The 14,895-nt window shown below is 49.5% G+C and overlaps 1 protein-coding gene across 3 annotated transcripts in view; it reads left to right on the plus strand.

Annotated features, from left to right (window-relative positions):
• The first annotated feature begins 7,647 nt into the window (after nt 1-7,647).
• Nucleotides 7,648-14,895, plus strand: part of STEAP3 (STEAP3 metalloreductase) — a 51,587-nt gene continuing 44,339 nt past the window's right edge. For 2 of the 3 annotated variants that reach the window (XR_014138057.1, XM_081796382.1), the window contains exon 1: nt 7,648-7,801. Coding sequence is in view for 1 of the 3 variants with exons in the window: in XM_081796382.1 (XP_081652508.1) it covers nt 7,708-7,801 (94 nt within the window). In the remaining 2 variants the exon portion in view is untranslated. Of the gene's footprint in view, nt 7,802-12,741; nt 12,872-14,895 lie in introns of those variants that run through there. The other variant, XM_081796384.1, reaches the window with a different exon arrangement.

The following is a 14,895-nucleotide window of genomic DNA, read 5'->3' on the forward strand; positions in this document are numbered from 1 at the left end:
GCTAAGTTTTGCTTACAACTACCTAACCCTACCTATTTGCCTTTAAAATCTTATTGCCACCTTGGTTAAGTAAATAATTAAGTTTTAAGTTTTATAATGATCTGTAATCCTATCTAGGCATGTGCTTTCTGAGGTTTTTAACAAGCTTCCCAGGATTTAAGTTGTAAAGGAAATCTTTTTGACCAATTAGGCTTTATTGGATACGTTAAGTTATCTAGAAAGCATTGTCAAACAAATAATGGTAAGCCTCAGGTTGTATTGCCTGGGTAAATGCTATACCTGTTCGAATATATTTATGTATATTTCCTGAAGTTTCAATATGCTTTGATAATAAAGTCACCACTTGATATTCTGTTTTAAAATTTTTTTTTCTAATGTTTATTTATTTTTGGGAGAGAGAGAAAGAGAGAGAGAGAGAAGGGGAGGGGCAGAGAGAGAGACACAGAATCTGAAGCAGGCTCCAGGCTCTGAGCAGTCAGCACAAAGCCCGATGCTCGAACTCACGAACTGTGAGATCACGACCTGAGCCAAAGTTGGGCATTTAACCAACTGAGCCACCTAGGTGCCCCAGTCACCACTTGATATTCTGATTATTGAAGTGTTCTGTGTCACAGAAATAACTGAATTTCTTTGTCAATTGAGTAATAGTCTTTTGTTATTTACAAAATAAGTTTCATCTTCAAGGAGATTCATAAAAAGGATTTTTTTTAACAAACACAGGTTTTTGAAATCTTTAAAAATCGTAAAACTGAAACAGGTGGAAGTTTCCAAAACTAACAGAAAAGGCTACATTCAAACCAAACAAGAATCGGAAATGTGGGACTAAATAAACTGGGAAAGATGATTATAATTTGTGACTCTTGTTTGAAACATTGCTGGTTTTCTAACATTTGCTCTTCCAGATTAAGGAAATTTCCTCTTAAAATACATATGACTTACAGAAATGTTATAAAATATTCCCTTGTGAACAATTTGAAGCATTTAACGATTTTCTCTGCCTACACCCTCTGAAATTCAAACCGTCTCAGCAAATATTTTTCCTTTCATGGCAGTGATCACCATTTACATAAGTTCAATGAGAACCTGTTCTCCTTGTAACAGGACACCATTGGAAACATTGGTTACTCTGCCAAGGCTTTGACTGGAATGTCATATTTGAGAGTCATGCATAGAGTCAGATATGACCAGACAGCTTTAAGGAACTAAGGTTGACTTTCTGAAACATGGAGCCATAAAGCCCCTTGGAACTATTGGCCGGATACCTTGCTTACAGAGTTTCCAGCAGCCTCCCCAGGTGATTAAAGAAGGTCACTTCCTGGCAGGTGCAGGAACCTCAGGATGCTTTGGAGACCTCGTGAAGAAGAATTCACCCAAATCTACAAGTATTGCAGGCATGCCTAATGGCAAGCACTTGGCTTGGCCTCTGGCCTAGAGGGCCTACTACAAATTCAATCGAATTTCCTTATAAAAAGTTCCAGCAAAGCAAATTGTAAAAGATTATATAACCAATCGCTATTCTTGCTGAGCTGATGTAAATAATTAGGCCAAGTTCTCTAAAATTGGACCTGTTTTACAAACCAATTAGTCTTGGTTTGGCAATCTCTGAAAATAAGGGTAATCTTGGAGGGAAAACAAATTATGTTTCAATAACACATCTTTGCGGATGTTAAATTCTAGTCCTGATTGTCTTTAAATGTTTGTTCCTTGCCTAAACTAGACAACTTGGGGTAAACCTCAGAGAAATTGTCGCAAAACTCATATATAGACAACCTTTGTGACTGTTGCTCTCTGGACCATCCAGAAGGATCACCACAGACATTTGAATTACAAACCAGAAAAACCCATCTGATTCCCGCCACCTGTTCCCGCTCTATCTGAGGATGCTTCAAGCCTGACATCTAGAAATCTCACTGGCAGAACTTGAGACCCAGACACTCAGTTTATAATTTGCTCTAACCATTAACCTATATGCTTTTGTTTCCATACAAGTGCCTCTTATGGATTACCTGAAAAAAACAACACAATAGTGACTATATGATGGTTAACACCACCTACTACATAATCAAGGTCCTTCAATGACTCTCAAAATAACTTATTATTGAACACTAAAGTAACTCAAAAGCATCAAACAGTTCTACAAAATGAAATGCCATTAGATGTTTTAACTGCTTCACAAGGTGGAACCTGTGCTCTCATAAAAACAAAATGCTGTGTATACATTCCAGATGACCACGAAAATATTTCTGAGTTTCTAACTGACAAATGCTCACACTGGCACTTTAAAAAGATCCCTCTCTTTCCGTTAATAATTGGTTAAACTCCTGGACTAAAGAAAGATTTTTGTCAACTATCAAAGCACTCTTCCCAACAAACAAGAGTCCAGGGCCATATTCTACCAAACTTTTAAAGAAAAATTAATACCTATTCTTTTGAAGCTTTTCCGAAAATAGAAATAGAAGGAAAACTTCCAAACTCAGTTTACGAGACCAGCAGTATCTTGATTCCAAAACCAGACAAAGAGGCCAAAAGGAGAACCATAGACCAATTTCCCTGGTGAAAATGGGTGCAAAAATTCTCAAGATACTAGCCAACCAAATCCAACAATACATGAAAATAATTATTCACCGCGATCAAGTGGGACTTATTCCGGGGCGGCAGGGCTGGCTCAATATCCACACATCAATCGACATGATGCATCACATAAATAAAAGAAAGGATAAGAACCACATGATCCTCTCAATAGATGCAGAAAAGACACTTGACAAAATACAGCATCCTTTCTCGATAAAAACCCTCAAGAAAGTAGGGATGGATGGAACATAAGCAAGATCATAAAGGCCAGATACAAAAGACCTACCACTAATACCATCCTCAATGGGGAAGAACTGAGAGCTTTCCCCCTAAGGTCAGGCATACGACAGGGATGTCCACGCTCACCACTGTTGTTCAACACGGTGTTGGAAGTCTTAGCCTCAGCAATCAGACAACGCAAAGAAATAAAAGGCATCCAAATTGGCAAGGAAGAAGTCAAACTTTCACTCTTCACGGATGACATGATACTCTAAGTGGAAAACCCAAAAGACTCCACCCAAAAACTGGTAGAACTGATACATGAATTCAGCAAAGTCGCAGGACATAAAATTAATGTACAGAAATCAGTTGCATTTCTATACACCAAATATGAAGCAGCAGAAAGAGAAATCAAGGAATCGGTCCCATTTACAATTGCACCAAAACCATAAAATACCTAGGAATAAACCTAACCAAAGAGGTAAAAGATCTGTACTCTGAAAACTGTAGAAAGCTTATGAATGAAATTGAAGAAGACACAAAGAAATGAAAAAGACCTTCCACGCTCATGAATTGGAAGCACAAATATTGTTAAAATTTGATACTACCCAAAGCAATCTGCATATTTGATGCAATCCTATCATGGAGCTAAAACAAACAATCCTAAAATCTGTATGGAACCACAAAAGACCCCAACTAGCCAAAGTAATGTTGAAAAAGAAAACCAAAGCGGGAGGCATTACAATCCCAGACTTTAGCCTCTACTACAAAGCTGTAATCATCAAGACAGTATGGTACTGGTGCAAAAGCAGACACGTAAACCAATGGAATAGAATAGAGAACCCAGAATTGGGCCCACAAATGTATGGCCAACTAATCTTTGACAAAGCAGGAAAGAGTATCCAATGGAAAAAAGATAGTCTCTTTAGCAAATGATGCTGGGAGAACTGGACAGCAACATGCAGAAGAATGAAACTGAACCACTTTCTCACACCATACACAAAAATAAACTCACAATGGATGAAAGACCTAAATGTGAGACAGGAAACCATCAAAATCCTAAAGGAGAAAACAGGCAACAACCTCTTTGACCTCAGCCACAGCAACTTCTTACTAGACGTGTCTCCAGAAGCAAGGGAAATAAAAGCAAAAATGAACTATTGGGACTTCATCAAGATGAAAAGCTTCTGCACAGCAAAGGAAAAAAATCAACAAGGCAAAAAAGCAGCCAACAGGATGGGAGAAAATATTTGCAAATGACATATCAGATAAAGGGTTAGTATCCAAAACCTATAAAGAACTTATCAAACTCAACACCTAAAAAACAAATAATCCAGTGAAGAAATGGGCAAAAGACATGAATAGACACTTTTCCAAAAAAGACATCCAGATAGCTAACAGACACATGAGAAGATACTCAACATCACTCATCATCAGGGAAATACAAGTCAAAACCACAGTGAGATACCACCTCACACCTGTCAGAATGGCTAAAATTAATAACTTAGGAAACAACAGATGTTGGCAAGGATGTGGAGAAATGGGAAAACACTTTTGCACTGTTGGTGGGAATGCAAACTGGTACTCCCACTCTGGAAAACATTATGGAGGTTCACCAAAAAATTAAAAATATGGGCACCCGGGTAGCTCAGTTGGTTGAGTGACTTTGGCTCAGGTCATGATCTTGCAGTTCATGAGTTCGAGCCCCGCATCGGGCTCCGTGTTGACAGCTCAGAGCCTGAAGCCTGCTGTGGATTCTGTGTCTCCCTCTCTCTCTGCCCTTCCCCCACTCATGCACGCACTCTCTCTCAAAAATAAATAAACATTACAAAAATTTTTTTAAAAATTAAAAATAGAGTTGTTCTACAACTCAGCAATTGCACTACTAGGTAATTATCCAAAGGATAAAAAAATGCTGATTCAAAGGGGCACATGCAGGGGCGCCTGGGTGGCTCAGTTGGTTGGGCGTCCAACTTCAGCTCAGGTCATGAACTCATGGTCCGTGGGTTCGAGCCCCACGTTGGGCTCGGGCCCAGAGCCTGGAGTCTGCTTCAGATTCTGTGTCTCCCTCTCTCCCTCTGACCCTCCCCTGTTCATGCTCTGTCTCTCTCTGTCTCAAAAATAAATAAACATTAAAAAAAAAATTTAAAAAAAAACAAAGGGGCACATGAATCCCAATGTTTATAGCTGCACCATTGACAATAGCCAAATTATGGAAAGAGCCCAAGTGTCCATCAACGGATGAATGAATAAAGAAAATGTGGTATATATATGTGTGTATATATATACATATATATACATATACATATATACACATATATATACATAACATATACACATATATGTATATGTATATATATGTGTATATATATATATATGTATATATATACACATACTATGGAGTATACTTAGTGATCACAAAGAATGAAATGTTGCCATTTGCAACAATGTGGAACTACAATGTATTATGCTAAGCGAAGTAAGTCAGAGAGATAAATATCATATCTCATTCATGTGAAATTTAAGAAGCAAAACAGACGAACAAGGGAAGGAAAAATAAGATAAAAACAGAGAGGGAGGCAAACCATAAGAGACTCTTAAATCCAGAAAACACACAGAGAGTTGTTGGAGGGGTGTATGGGTGGGGGGATGGGCATTATGGAAGGCACTAGTTGTGATGGGCACTGGGGTTGATATGTAAGTGATGAATCACTCAATTCTATTACACTCTGTTAACTAACTTGGATTTCAATAAAATTTTTTAAGAGAGGATTCTTATTTGGGCTTCTTTTTGTTATTTTAATCATGTTTTGCTGTTTTCTTCCATGTCTCTCCACCTGGTGCCAAGACTCCTTCACTGCAAGCCAAGAAGTTCTACTCAAGAAAACTCCCATATGCTAGCAACTCTAGATACAGCTGCCTTAGCCTTTCCTAACTCCTAGTAAATTCTCAACTGACCAACCTCGACCGGTAGGTAGGGACATCTCTATGCCCCTGTTCAGCAGACAAAGCCACAGAAGGTGAGACATTCCACCTTCAAAAACCTTTAAAGATTTAAGGGTCAAAGTTGTTGGGGGGGGGGGTGGAGGGGGGGTGGCAGGGAATGATGAGGGAAACAAAGGCAAGAAAAACGTAGTTTAAATAAATCCCTTACGGCCTTCAGCCCACTGATAGATCCCAGACACCTGCAGCTCGCGACATCCCTCCAGGAATCTGTGGCTGCTTTCATGCCTTAAAGTTTACATGTCATTAAAAACTAAAAGCAACCTTATCTTGACAATAGCTTAATCCTCACGGTCCTCAAAGACCCTGCTTTCAGCATACAGAAAGTCTTCAGAAACTAATTTTATCTCTCTCCCCACCTCCACAAACTTAAAAGTATACAATCAGTCACTCCTCACAACCCCAGGGCAGCTCTTTCTGCCCCTGAGTCCTGTCCTCCCCTGCTTTGAATGAAATCATCTTTTTGCCCCCCAAAACGTCTCAAGAACTCTTTCTTAGCCCTTTGCTCACCGACCCCATTTCAAATTTCCTCAAGAGGAGAAAGAGTTCCCTGAGCGCTTTTCACAGGACACAGGACAAGGAAGGAGACTTTACCAAGGCAGAAGTGGGGGGCCTGACAGGAAGCACGTTTCTCATGGAACTGCCTTTTTCAGTGTCTGTCTTCCTCTCCCCGAACACCCTTTCTTCTCCTCTCAGGTTGGGTGACTGTGTTTTAACGAGCCCTCCTAAGTGCCAGGCATTTCTCTGGTAATTTCTCAATTCTCACACCACGTGAGGGGGTATATTCTCCCAGATTACAGCTGAGGGGATCAAGGTTCAGTGGGGAGACCACTCTTGAACCCAAGTCAGTGTGTTTTCTTACCCTACAGATGCTTCCAGAGACCACGCCCGGCCCCCCTCCTCCTCCCAGGAGACCCCGGGCCTGGCTGACTGTGGCTCCTGGCCCTTGGCACAAACAGCAGTTCTGGGCCATTATCCCCCTTATCTTTTCCTGCAGGGCCCTTGCCTTTCGCATGCTGTCAAAGACCAGCAAACGTCTGACGGTCGTTCTGATGACACATTGGCACACGGGTGGGTCAGTGAAACCGGCACTGGCACCCTGCCAGCCAGAAGCAGCCTTCACAGACCCGCTTGAGGCTATGCGCATCCCCAGTGGACAGACTCATGGAGCTGCCACCCCTGTGGAGCCTGGGGACAGCTTGATGAAATGTCACCTAGGCAGGGCAAGGCAGGCACCGTGAGGGGTGTCTGGGAGAGAGCCCCCCTCCGTGGCTCACCTCCCCTCTGGTCACACTATATGGACTGCCCCTGCTCTGCCCTTGCACCACGCCGGGCCCAGTCCTTGGCACTAACAGGGGTCACCGAAGACGTGCTGGCCATGGCCCACAGGAGCCTTCCACTTAGCAGGGCAAAGGTAGTGGAAAGATGCGGGAGTCAGGGAGACCTGGTTTGGATCCCAGCTCTGTCGCTTCTTCTGGGCATGAGGTCACTCTCCTCATCTGAAAAATGGGGCTGATCCCATTCGGGGATGCGGGGGCCAGGGAAGCTTACATGGAGTGATTTCAACCTGCCACAGCGCTGGCCTCAAGGTGGGACCTCAGCACATGTCACTTCCCTTCCCTTCCCTTGAGAGCCAAGACCCAGGCACCAGAACTGAGCAGGTTCAAACACATCCCCAGGTGGGGGAAGGGCTTATCTCGGCCACTGACCACAGTGTGTTTGTAGATGAGCCCAAGGTCAGTGACCCCGCCTCTGCCCTGCAGAGCTGCTGCCACACTCCAGTCCTTGAACAGCCTCACCTGACTCTCTCCTCCGCCCACACACCCCCTCCCCGCCCCACCCCTCGCACTGAGGGAGCTGAGTGCAGATACCCCACCTGGGGACCCAGCGGCAGAGGGAGCAACACATGGAGAGATGGCTACTGAGGCCTCTGCTGAACCGCGTCCCCCCGCCCCAGCCTGCAAGGAGGCCCCTGGCACGAAGGACAGTACTTTGCACTGCCAATCAGGTGAGACGTGTGCATGGGCACAGAGGTAGCAGGGAGGGGCATGGTGTGAGCCCCCTGTCATGATTTCCCCGGCTGTGACCCCTAGCTGGGTGGGTTTTCTTTCCTCCGTAACACCCAGCTGATGTTCGAAGGCACATCCTTCTCCCTACTCCTCTGTTCTCTCCTCAAAATTCTAGTAGAGGACGTGCCACGACCCTGCTCTTGCCATGAAAGGGTGACGGCCGTCAAGGGGGAGAGAGGACTGGCCACTAAGGCACACGGATGTTTCCTATTCCTTTCACCTGCACAGTTGGCTTTTTCCAAAAGCAACTTAGGATAGCTTCGAGCGAAAAAGTTTACCTATGCGGCTGATCGTCAACCTGACACAAAAAATCATGGTCTAGGGGAAAATACGTGAATATGCGTCTGAGTATCCTGGTCCCCACGGTAAAAGGAGAAGATCAGTTACTGGAAAGGAGTAAGCGTACTCATCTTCCATTTCTCCTCTTGGAGTTTTGTATAAGAGGCATTGTTGTGAAGGACAGAGTCAGTTACTCCATATTTATACAAATTCACAAGCAGATTGAGTCAGCCTATTTGATGACTCATAAGAGACTCTGAGAAAGCAAAGGATACGGTGTTAAAGTGCCGCTCAGTAAGGGTGAGAGTGTTGTCTGCTCAAGGTTTCTGATCCTCGGCCTTGGCCCTGGTGTTCAAGGAGTTGCTGGTTTCATTTGTCCCAGTCCTTCTCAAACTTGAACATACCCATAAGCTCTGGCGGATCAGGTTGAAACGTACTTCTGATTCAGGACTTCTGGGGTGGGCCTGAGATTCGGCAGTTCTAACCCCCCACCCCCACCCCTACCCCCAGGCCATCACACGCACCACGTGTGGAGCAAGGACTAACTAAAACCCAGACTTCTCCAGCTGTGTGCCTTTGCGACCTCCCCGCCCACAACTGAAAGGCAGTGTAATGTTACCATAGGGCCCATTCTGGGCCCACCGAATGCTCCTACATTCTCATTGGCCACCGGTGGTCTAGTCACAAGCCAAGACGCTTCATCTTACACAGAGTTAAGTACCTACTAAGTGCTAGTGACTCCCTGAGAGGAATGGTTTCTCCTGCCCACCCCACCCCCAGTCGTTAACCCCCTCCCCTTTTATTAGCATTTGCCTTTAGAACCTTCTCCACACTCTCGTGCTGGCCAGTGTTAAATCTCCTGTGGATATACAGCTCATTTCACTGAGCTCAGAGGGCTTTTCCTCTTGGGAGAGCCCATGTTTCAACATGGACTCTGGAAGAGACTGGAAGAAGGCCAGTCTCGGGGCTCCTGGGTGGCTCAGTCCAACTCTTGATTTCGGCTCAGGTCACGGTCTCACGGTTCCTGAGATCAAGCCCCCGAATCCGGCTCTGTACTGACAAAGTGGAGCCTGCTTGGGATTCCCTCTTGCCCCCTGCCCCTCCCCCACTCTCCCTTTCTCTCTCTCAAAACAAATAAATAAACTGAAGAAGAAGAAGGAAGGCAGTCTTACACCAGAGTACCAAGTTCTGGGGTGCAGGGGTGGGGGTCCCAGTGCCCTGTAAGCCGCGCCTTACAATGTCACACGATATTGGTTCAAAATAAGGTGCCAAGTGGAAACAGTCTGTAAACTTAAATCCGAATTGCAGCCTCATTCCCTCCGTCACGTCGGGGAGCAGCTCTCTGTGCCCGGAGGCTGGGAGGACAGCTCTGGTGAGGAGCGCCCTCCCTGGGTCTATAGCCCTGGCCCAGCAGGACTAGGTCCGGGTGGCCTGGACCGCAGGCATCAGAGCACATTGGGCACATAGCTTCTCGTGGTCATCTCCTCATAGTCAATTAGGGTGTTTATTTTGTGAAATGGATGGGCTCTGTCCTAGCCTACAGATGCCGGATCGATCCAAGAAGCTGAGAGTGCACAACGTTCTTCTCTCTGGCCCAAGAAGGCAATGAACTTAGATTCTCTTCCTGGATACTGTTGTCTTCCTAGCCCAAGGGCTACCCTTGTCTTCAGAGGAAAAGGCTACCTCTGGAGGCCGACACCAGGGGCTCTGTAAAGAGAATATTTAGCAGCTCTAGGCCCAGACTTCCAACAGTGCATATACTAGGTCTGTCCCAGAACCATGCTAGCTCTGGGGAAGGCAAAGGAGGTGCTCGGGAGCCATGGGGGAAGCTTCCCAGGGATGCTGAAGGAGGTGAAGAAGGGTGAGAATGGGGGTACCTTCACTCAGCAACCCTGTGCCAGGCACTGTTCGAGGTACTGGAAATGCAGAAGTGAATGAGGCAGACGCAACTCCCCGCCCTGGGGGGGGCCTCACATTTCTGTGGGAGGGGACAGTTAATGAACAACAAACAGGAAAAGTGTGTTTGATAGCATGTTAGGGAAGAAACACTTTGCATCCGACTTCGGATCAGGCCATGATCTCACAGTTCGTGGGTCTGGGCCCCACACCAGGCTTTCCGCTGTCGGCACAGAGCTGGCTTCAGATCCTCTGTCCTCCTCTCTCTCCGCCCCTGCCCCACTCACATGTGTGCTCTGGGGCTCGCACGGGCTCTCGCTCTCTCTTTCAAAAATAAACATAAAAAAAAGAAAGAAACAGGGCAAGGTACATGGATGAGGGGACGATGGGGTAGGTCTCACTGAGATAATATTTCAGCTAGGAACTGAGAGAGGGAGAGAGGGCCATAGGGACGACCAGGGTCCAGGCAGAGGGAATGGCAAGGACTGTGGCCTGCCTGAGGACCCTGCCAAATCTATCTGAGGAAAAGGGAGGAGGCCATCCTGGCAGGATGGGGGTGAGTGGGAGGGGGGGAGCAGAGAAGTAACAGGATCTGCCCAACATCTTGCAAGGATGGCTCTGACTGCTCTGCCCTTGGCCTGACCAGACACGAGGCCGACGCAGAGGAGGTGCTCAGCCAATGCCAACATACCGTCCTCTCCCCTAGATCAGGACAGAGCTCATCTGCTTCCAAAAGTTTGCCTCCCCACCCCCAAACATTCAGGAAACATTTCTTGAACCCTCATCCACACCGGACCCCATGCCAGATAAGCTTCCACTCAATGTGCTCCCAATCCAGGGGGAGACGGACAAGCAAAGCTCCAAAGGCCTACAGGGTTGGTGATGTCTGTCCACTTAAGGGCATTCAATTACCTACGCCCCGTCCCTTTCAGGCCCCTGGATGTTCTTCCGAGGAAGCTCAAGCTTAGGACATTCCTCCCTCTGTAGCCCTCTGCCAGGCCAGCCTTCACCTCTCCAGCTTATGGGGAGCCCCACAAATAGCCCCACCAGGTATCCTTGGAAGGATGCTGGGCAGATCCAAGGGTCCTTCCAAGAATGGCAGAAGACCTCTGAGTGCCTCCATTTCTCAAGCTCAGTCTCCTCCTGCCGTCCGCTGGCATTGCAGGAAGGATGCTCAGAGATGGCCATCAGCCAGATACTTAAAGAACACCTAGTGCGTGGGGGTCACCAAAGGGGGCTAGGAACTGGTTCCTATCTTCCCAAAGTTTATAACCCACTGCAGCAGCGACCCACCATCCAAGGGCAGGGACCAGGCATGGGGCACCTGGGTCCCTGGCACATGGAACACTGTGTGGTATGGCAGGATTCCCCGAGTGTTGAACGGAAAAGGGAACTTTGAGAACTGCTGCAGGAGCTCAGTGGGTGTTGCCTTGGGGTAGGGCGGGGCAAAAGGAGGTGCGAGAGGATCTGGGCCTTGGGGCCTCACAGCGAGAGCTGGGACGCTGGGTATACTAGGCAGGAGGAAACTATGGAGGCGGGGCAGGCTCTGGCTCTCTGGGGCGGATCTCAGAGGGGGGTGGGGGTGGGGAGAAGAGGCCCTTCATAGCAGCCTTCCCACCAGGAGGAGGTCGCGATTCTGCCTCTTCACCCCTCTATTGTGCTCTTTGGGGTCCATTTGCAGGGCTCAGCCCCTTGTGTCTGACCTCGGGGCTCAGATAACTCCTCCCCAGGGCTTATCTCCCCGCCCAGCTTGGCTCACCGGAGTAATCAGAAGTTCCTTATCAGGAGCTGAAGGAATATGTCCCCCAGGCATATTCTAGACCGAGTCCCAGGGTCTGGAAACCCCCAAGTCAGCCTCCCAGATGACGGACCTTAATGCCAACAGTACCCCACCTAACCAGAGCACTCTCACCTGTAAAGGGAGGGGAATAAACCAGCAGCACCTGCTGTGAAGTCGCAGGTGAGAAAGGGCTTCAGATGGGAGCACTTCTAGAAAGATACCCCTAAGGTATTCTCGCCTTACAGCCACCCACATGGGGGAAGGGAGGCCAGCAGACAGTGTTGGGGGCCACCTTTCTCAGGGGCAGGGGATTGTCTGGGGGCCCAGCAAGTCAAGACAGGAAGGCAATCTCCATTGTCCCCAGCAGCTCCTCCCAAGGGTCCTCCACAAGCTCCCAGGCCTTGAAACCTGAGGACTAGGGGCAAGGACCAAAAGTCTGCCCAATAAGTGGACAAGGGACAGAGAAATGCCAGGACCGTTGTGCCTGGATGCTGCCTGCCTTGCTGAGAAGGGGCCTCTATTGCCTGCTTCCACTGCAAAAATGACGGAAGCAGGATCCAACCTGACACTTTGGTCTCTTACCATCGGTGCAAACCCGACCTACCACTCACCCCCGGTTATAAAATGGTAATGGATTTGAGGTGTCCCTCCGATTAAGGAAGCGGGACACAGAAGTCACCCTGGTCTGCGCGCCCTCATTGTCCTGGTTAAGTGGTGGCCCAGGAGTTTTGCACACTTGAGCCCCGGCAGGGAGGAGGGGAAGTAGATCAGGAAGGGGGCGGGCTGGCTCTGAACTTCGGGCCCGGGGGCGGAGGGTCGTAGGGCGCCGCCGCCCGGCTGCAGGGCCAGAGCACCCTGCAGCTCCCCGATTGCGCTGCTGGGGGCGGTGGCTGAGGCTGATTAGCAGGGGCGGGCTGGCGGGCGGCCACCTCCCCCGCAGGTCCGGCCCCGGGGGCGGGCGGGGCGCCGGGAGGGGAGGAGCCTCCGGGCCGAGCCACCGCCTCCAACGCGGACCTTCAGCCGCCGCCGCTGCTCCGAGCGGCGCGCCGGATTGGTGAGTGACCCCCTCCGCCGCGTTTCGCGGGGCTGTGGGCTGCGCCCTGCCTGGGACCCCCCACCCCGCCCCGGCGGCTGCCCCCGCTGCACCCCTGCGCCACCGCCGCTCCGAAGCCGGGCGCCGCCACGCGTCTGCGGGCGACCGGGGCCGTTGGGACCGAGCCACGTGCGCCCGGCGACAGAGAACCCGGATCCCCGGTCCTCCGCTGCGCGCCTCCCTTCCCTGGGGACGCCAGCCGCGTGCGCGGTGCCGGGAGACAGGGCCCGGGGACGCCCTACCCGGGGCGGGACTAGGGAGAACGCGCGTCCGGACCCGGGTTGCAGCCTTGCGGACCGGCCAAATGCTCGGGTCCTCGGTCCCCGAGGCTCCGGCCGGCGGGTCTCAGGGAAGGGCGGGGAGTGGTGGGCGGGACCTTCCCCGCCAGGCCTCCCAGCCGCTTGTCGGCCCCAGAGGAGCAGGCCGACCGGGGCGGGGCGCCCGACCTTGGACTGGAAGGGGCCAGGCTGACCAGTGCCTGCCTCTGGCCACGAGCCTGGGAAACTCAACTCTCCTGCCTATTTCCCCGAAATGGGGCAGGCTGCCCACAGGGGTGTGGTTGGAACTTTGGGCGCTCTGGGTAGATGAAAGGTACACTGAGCTAATGTCTTTGGGGCCCAAGAGGCGGAAACCACGGAGAAAATGTAGGCAGGTCCTGAAGAAGCCGTGGCAGAGGGCACCGAAAGGCCTCCCAGGTGTCCAGGGCCGCCTCTGAAACAGACTCTGGGAAGTGGGGTTCTGGAAATAGCCCCAGGGAAGTATTTCTATCAGAGTGCAGTGATGATATAATTAATAGCGGACATTTATTGTGCATTTATCTGTGCCAGGCAGCTTGCTACGCATGCACTGTCCCAGTTAATCCTCAGGCCAGGAAGGCACGACCGTCATCTTGTTACAGATGGAGAAACTGAGCCCCAGAAAGCATGGCTATTTGGCAAAGATACGCAGGTAGCAAGTTGCAGAAATAGGGATTTGTACACAGATTTATCGGACTTAGAAGTCCAGAGCCTGCCAGTGAGACCGACAGTCCATGTTCTCAGAGGTGGAAGCCCAAAAAATGCAGTGATGGGGTCCAGGATATCCATAAGGCCAAAAGGGTCTCACAGGGGTGTGCCCCCTCAGCCACCTGCATGGTTTGTTAAAAATACAGATGCCTAGATCCCATCCACCGGCACTGAATCAGAGTCTGCATGACCCTGCACCCAGCCAGAAGCACCTGGAGGACTGAGACTGTCTTACCCATCTCTGTGCCTGTCTCTATTCCCGGTGGCCTGGGGGAATGGGGAGAGGGGTGATGGGGCAGCTGGGAGCATGTGCTTGATCATTGTCTGATGGAGAAATGGACTTAGCGGGGCATCAGTGAGGTATAGAAACTTTCCTGAAGGAGACTTTGAATGATGGGCAAGTGGCCTTAGCCAGGCAATCTAGGAGGAAGGCCTGGAGTGACCTCAGAGCCAGCCCAGAGCTCATTCCAGGCCACCTGTTTACTAGGAGGTTGGACAGCCAGTCCCAAGCCTGCTGAGCTCCCCAGGACCTGTGGTCACCCTGGGATCACAGATGTGCCCTCTTCAGTTCATTTCCGTTCCTTGCCCCCTGGCCCTTCCCTCCTTGTGCTTATCAGAGTATTGGGCAGGGCTCCAGGTAATTAAACAGTGAGAGTTAAGGACTATAGTCCAAAGCTGCGCACCTGAGCCCTGGAGGGGGGGTGGGGGGGGGGTGTCAGGCAGCTTCAGCTGCCTCACGGTAAGTGAGAGCCCCTGGCTTTGCAGTCAGATGGAACCGAGTCTGAATCTCAGCTCTTCACCATGTGACCTTGGCCAAGTCCTCAGCTCTCCACACCTGCTTCTTCATCTACCTTGTAAGGGACGCTGCACTTGATATCTCTATAAGACAGTGACAATAATACCTGCCTGAGAGATTAGTTGTGTGAAGTGATGAGTTTTAGGAGTGCAAAAAATATCAGATCCTTCCCTCTTCCCCCAGGA

This window comes from Panthera onca, chromosome C1 (assembly GCF_046562875.1).
Source record: "Panthera onca isolate mPanOnc1 chromosome C1, mPanOnc1 haplotype 2, whole genome shotgun sequence".
In the NCBI taxonomy this organism is placed as follows: Eukaryota; Metazoa; Chordata; class Mammalia; order Carnivora; family Felidae; genus Panthera; species Panthera onca.